This window comes from Gopherus flavomarginatus, chromosome 10, assembly GCF_025201925.1.
Source record: "Gopherus flavomarginatus isolate rGopFla2 chromosome 10, rGopFla2.mat.asm, whole genome shotgun sequence".
Taxonomy (NCBI): domain Eukaryota; kingdom Metazoa; phylum Chordata; order Testudines; family Testudinidae; genus Gopherus; species Gopherus flavomarginatus.
Genome location: NC_066626.1, coordinates 80,836,112 through 80,842,111, shown reverse-complemented (window position 1 = coordinate 80,842,111; position 6,000 = coordinate 80,836,112). Strand labels below are relative to the sequence as shown.

Genomic DNA, 6,000 nt, shown 5'->3' with positions numbered 1-6,000 from the left:
TCTCACTGGGGCCTGGGTAGCAGTTTCTACCTCAGACTCTCCTTCTTGGTAGCTCATTGCTCCTCTCTGTTAACCTAGTGCCCTAGATTCATTTAATCTAGCCTGAAACGGTGTTTCGACAGGCATCACCAGGAGGCGCTGTTACAGTGGATTGTTGGATTCTTAGGTGGGGGGACAGTGTCCTGTCTTTAACGAATGCCGAGCTGTTGCTCCTTTTGTGATGCACACTCATTCTGTGGGAGCTGTGGCAAATGGCAGCGGAATTTATTCGAACTTGAGTCAATTCTTGCAGCAGCATTGCTGCTCCCTGGAAACCAGGTGTAGGCATTTGGCCAAGAACCCCAAGAGAGGGGATTGCCTGTGTGCTGTTTGTGACCCCCTCTGCTCCAGGACTGGTGTGTAGAGTGTATATAAACAAGCCATAACAGGACCGTTGCTGCAGCTGGCTGGCTCTAGTCCAGGCTGTCCGGTGGTGGCTGAAGACCCAGGCAGAACGCCATGGACCTGTCACAGGACAGGGCTTTTACTGGCGAGTGGGGATTGAACGGCTGCTTTCAGGGTGCATTTTAACCATGGATTTGCCGACCTGTTTGACGCAGCCTGTGCACAGCTGCAAAGAAAGCCATAAAGTGGCTGTGGCGCTTTATAGTCTCGGTGGGAGGGCTCTGATTTTTTAGGGTCGCTGGTCGACTGAAACGCTTGGGGCTGGGGAAAGCAGCGTGAGCCTCCGACTGCCCGAGGGTGTCGCTAATGGAGCAGTGTGACGGCTGAACTTTACAAAGCTGGGGGCAGCTTGGCAATGTCCCTGTGCTTGGAGCTTCCTGGGGCTACCATGTCGAACGGGACCAGGGCCTCGGGCCGCGGCGAGGTGCCTGCTCCTGAGTGTCACCTAGGCATGGTGTGTGAGTGTGTATCAGAAATGCACCAGACTCTCTGTAATTTCTGGGGGGAGTTGTGTGGGACTGCGGGGATGCAGCCATGTCCCCGCTGCACCTCCCCTGAGACCACATCAAGCAGAGGCCAGGTGAGCCGCAGGCAGCAGGCGACCCAGCTGTTGCAGCGTGTAAATGCGGCTGGATTAGTAGCTGGGGCGTTAATGAGCTGGTGGAGGGGAGAGTAAATTACTGTCTGAGGCAGCCCAGCGAGATCACATGCTCCCGGCCAAGCAGCCCCTTGGAGTTTGGAAACAGACACCGAGTACAAAGTGCCGAGGTGTGATTGATGTGCCGAGCCCGACCTCCCCCCCGGGGAAACAAGGGCCGGGGAGTGAGGAGGTGAACATTTGGGGAGCTGGACAAGGGAGCCGCCCTGCTACTGACGGGTGGTCCAAGGGTCGAGGTATGGGGTGGGGGGCTGGGTTTCCATGCAGTGCTACATGGGGAAGAGGGGTTCCTAGCGTTGGGGGTCCCTGTTCGAGCTCTGAGGCGAGACCCCCGGAGGGTCAGGAGAGCCCCCAGGGGAGGAAGTGGAGCTGGAGGGCCCAGGTGACTGTGGGCACGAGGGGACGATAGAACCAGCGCAGGTGGGACACTGAGTCAGCAGTGGAGGGCGGGGGCTGGTATCTGATGGGGGGAGCAGCACACATCCCTTCGTGCCCCGGGGAGCACTCCAGGACCGGGCTCCTGGTGGAGGTGGGCCTGTTGGTTCTTTGAGATATAGAAATTACAGATCCCAGGGGGAGCAAATCTCTTTGCAGTGAAACAAACTTGGCCTGTGTGAAAACCTCTCCCTGTATGTGTCAGGGCGTGAACCCCATAGTCCTGGCCAAAGTCCAAGCCAGGTTCTCCTAATCCTGCCTCTCTGCTTCCTTCTTTCCTGTGGGACCCATGACCACCGTTATTCTGAACTGAACCACAGCAGAAGAGCGGCTGCACGCTCCTAGCCAGCTGCTGTGTTATGCCCAGAGGTGGCTGCATTTCAGTGGTGGGGGAGGGATCACCAGCGTGCAAGCTGGTACGGTGCTTTGGGAACCTGGGGGCGTTACAGCCGATGTTTATGTACAATAACCCGCGATTGTAAGCTCGTCTCTGTACGCGTCCGATCACCTTCCTGTTCCTTCTGTCCCCCTCGCTCGGTCCTGTTTGCTGTTGCTGGCTCTAAATGCCCCAGAGCAGGGACCACAGCTGCACCCAGCGTGGCAGAGCCCTGGTCTCGAGTGAGGCCTTTGTGTGCTCGGCACATGTTAATCCCAGCACGCTCCTTCTGGCCTGGGCTCATGTCTCCCAGGACGCCCAGAGGAAGCGCTAGGACCTGCAGGAGCCAGGCAGCCTGTCCATCTGGAGCCACCAGCAGTTAGGGACGGGGCTGTTTCGGTAGCTGTTTAGCGTTATAATTCTCAGTAACCCCGAGGACGGCCGGGGAGATGCCACCAGCAGGAATGAGTGTGCTGGGGGCTAGCGTGCGGCTGCACCCTGGTGAGACAGGCACTCTCCTTGGGCTCTGCCAACGGCTGAGACCATGGAAACCGCAGCGGCTCGGTCCCCTGAGCTCTGTGGGATCCTGCCTGCGGGGTCTGGAGTCACTGCTGGTGCTGTATGGGGAGGCGCAGGATGTGCCAGGTCACTCTTATGCACTGCAGGTGCATTTGAAGGGGGTTAGGATATTCCAGGGCTCCCCTGACTCCCTCCTGCCTGGTCCCAGGGGATGCAGAACTGCCCCTGTGGGTTGCCTGTCTTTCCCAAGTGATGTTTGTGCTGGTGGAAGATCCCAGCTCCCCACAACTCCAGGGCCTCTCCTGGGCTGGATTCAGTGCCCAGCTGGACTCGGGGGACAGAGGTCCTGTATCCCCAGAACACATACGGTGCGGCTGGCGGCAAGGGAGGAGGCTGCCTCCAGGGTTGTGTTGGGTCCTGCGTCTGTTTCACAACAGCCTGGGGCCTAGCTTCCCACCTGCTCCCACTGATGTGTGGGGGCCTGATCCTGGGAGCTCCTGACCCCTCTGCTCCCAGTGGAGGAACGTGTCTGGGGCCAGGAGGCTGAGGGGGACTGCACAGGCAATGGGAGAAGGAGGTTAAAGTGGTCGTAGGAGCACCTCAAGTTTCTAGGGGATCTCTCTTGCTTTCCACAGCAGCGGTTAGCTGCATAAACACCCTTTAAACCCACAGGGACTCTGCAGAGGGGCTGCCCCTCCATTAACACCCTCTCCCGATTCCTTCCCCAGCCCATGCCAGAACCGCTTCATGGCGCCGTCTCCAATCCACTTTTATTCACAATAATAAAATAACTTACCAGACACCACAGCCGCGGGCGCGCATGGCACCGCCCCGGGGCACTGGGGGACCCCTCATCCTCTTAGAAACGCTGGGGTAGAGCCCTCAAAAATCTTGTTTACATGTTTTTTTTCATATGAAAATCCCTTTTCAGTGCGATCCGGTGAGTCCTGAGCTGTCCCCTTCCATCGAGGGGAGACTGCCAGGATATTTAGTCCCCTGCTCCCTGGAGGTCTCTGCACGTGTCCATGCTGGGCAGGGACAGGGCTTTTGCTGGAGCTGCTCACGGCCCGAATCCCGTCCATGCTTTGCCGCCCGTGGGCTGCAGCTGATGCTGTCCCTGAACAGAAGGAACGGTACCTAGCTTGGAAACGCTCCCCCATCCTTCCCCTCCCACCCCCGCCCTGCTACCCAGTTGCCCTGCCGTGTCCCGGCGCGGGGTCTCTCCCCAACCGGGAGCGGTGGTGCGGTTTGCCCGGGCAGCTGTCTGAACGCTCCCCACAGCAGGAGCTGGTGAGACCCAGACGCCAGGGTGCCGACAAAGGGTGGAAGGTGTGTGGTGAATTAACCAGTGCTGGGCAGCCCCCCCAGGAGCTGCTCCTCCTGCTCCACCCTGAGGTCCCGACTGGGGCAAAGGGAAGCTGCGCCCGGGACGCGTCTGGACCGTCCGTCCCGTGGTTGCCGTGCTCCGGCCCGCCGTCCTGCCCCCCTCACTTGCAGACGCTGACCCACTCGGTGCGGCAGCACTCCTCGCAGGCCACGAAGCAGCACCAGTGGAACTTGCAGTTGCAGCGCTCGCTGCGCGTCTGGCGCAGGATGTTGTGGCCCCGCCCGCAGCACAGGCTCTCGCAGTTGTCCATGCCCGGGCTGCTCTTGTTGCACAGCCGGCCCTGGGTGCCCATGGAGTCCAGGGCCGGCTCCCGCTCGCAGAAGTCGGGCGATTTCTCGAAGTAGATGAGGTTGCCGATGCTGGCTCGGCGCCGGTGCCGCACGTGGCCTGGCTCCAGCTGCCCCGTGTTCCTGTTGTGGGGCCGGATCAGCGTGGCCCCGGAGAAGCGCTCCTTGAGCACGGAGCCCACCAGGCGGAACTCGGGGGTCACCTGCCAGCACGTCTTCAGCTGGCAGCTCCCGGAGGTGCCGTGGCACTTGCATTTCCTCCGCATGTTATCCAGCACCACCTGCAGGGGCACAAGGAGGTTTGTGAAGCCCAGCCTGACCCCAGCACAGCACCCCCGGCTGCAAACGCGCTGCAGAGAGCAAACCAGCCCCCGGGTGGGAGCCAGGAGCTCGCTGCACCAGAGCAGCACCTGCCTTTGCTCCTGCTCATTAACAAGCCGTGTTCATCGCTGAGGACGAAGGGGACTTCGAACATGGGGGATCGGTAACAGCAGCCACGTAAGCCCTGGTCTTTAGGGAAGAGGGCTGATGGTACCTGAAGGCGCCGGTTAGCGAGAGAGCACAGGCCCGGGCCTAGAGACCCAGGCTGGATTCGTGGCACAGTGACCGTGGCCCTTGGGGGATGTGTGCTCTGATTGCTCACATGTAGACATGCCAGGCTAGCCATGATGCAGCACAGGGGGCAACATGGGTTAGCGCCACCCGCCCAGACCCGGCTACGAAGTACAGCTACTGACTGTGACTCAGGCTGGCTCTGATCTAGCTGGATCGCTGGTGCCATCACACCTCCCGCCTGCAGACCCTCCATTTTCCTAGCAGTGAAATGGCGAAACTCCCTCCCTGCATCCCAGTGCGAGGTGCTCGGATGCTCCGGTGATAAAGGGCAGGTAAGTAGCTGGAGAAAGAAGCACCTGCCACAGACAGATGCTGGAGCCTAAAGGCCGTTTGCTACCTGATTGCAGAAGGGCTGCACACAGCTTGTAAACCCCCGTGTGGACACAATGCGAACGGTTGTTGCAGGGCAGCTTGCGGCTAAAGGGGGCTAGACCAAACCTGCATGTCCTGCTTGCACTAAACGTCCCCTGGTGTTAAAACATCTCTGAAAATGCCAGCGAGGCAAAGCCACTCGCTGCTTTTGCTGGACAGCTTGGAAATAGAGCCGACCAGAACAGACAGCTGCTGCCACTTCGCCGCCCTCCTGGCAAGGAAAGCAGCTGCTCGTGAGCACTAAACTCTGCGACCCTCATCAGCAGGGCCTTCTCCCTTCCCTGCCCACTTCCAGGGTCTATCCACCTCCTGCCATTAACGCAGCCAGCACGCACCACTAAAGCCAACCAGCTGAGCCGGACGGTTTCTGGGCACCACAATCTCTTTCTCGGTCCATGATGCTTCTCACGAAGGCCACTCCCTGCAGTCTCTTGATTGTTGCCTAAATCTGTTACTGTGAGTGAAGGCGTTTGCCATTCCAAGGGAATTCACACTGGATGCCCCCAGTTAGGAGCCAGAAACTCTTGAGTAACTTGGAGCCTCCTACTCCGAAAGCAGAGGTGAACAGAATAACATCAGACTGGCCAGACTGGGTCCATCCAGCCCAGTATCCTGTCTGCCGACAGTGGCCAATGCCAGGTGCCCCTGAGGGAGTGAACCTAATAGGTAATGATCAAGTGATCTCTCTCCTGCCATCCATCTCCACGCTCTGACAAACAGAGACACCATTCCTTACTCATCCTGGCTAATAGCCATTAATGGACTTCACCACCATGAATTTATCCAGTTCTCTTGTAAACCCTGTTATAGTCCAGCCTTCACAACCTCCTCAGGCAAGGAGTTCCACAGGTTGACTGTGCGCTGTGTGAAGAAGAACTTCCTTTTATTTGTTTTAAACCTGCTGCCC

General features: G+C 58.9%; 1 protein-coding gene across 1 annotated transcript in view; it reads right to left on the bottom strand.

Annotated features, from left to right (window-relative positions):
• Positions 1-3,919: 3,919 nt before the first annotated feature.
• WNT10A (Wnt family member 10A) overlaps positions 3,920-6,000 on the bottom strand; it is a 49,272-nt gene continuing 47,191 nt past the window's right edge. The window contains exon 4 of the mRNA XM_050917127.1: positions 3,920-4,387. Within this exon, the coding sequence (XP_050773084.1) occupies positions 3,920-4,387 (468 nt within the window). The remainder of the gene's footprint in view (positions 4,388-6,000) is intronic.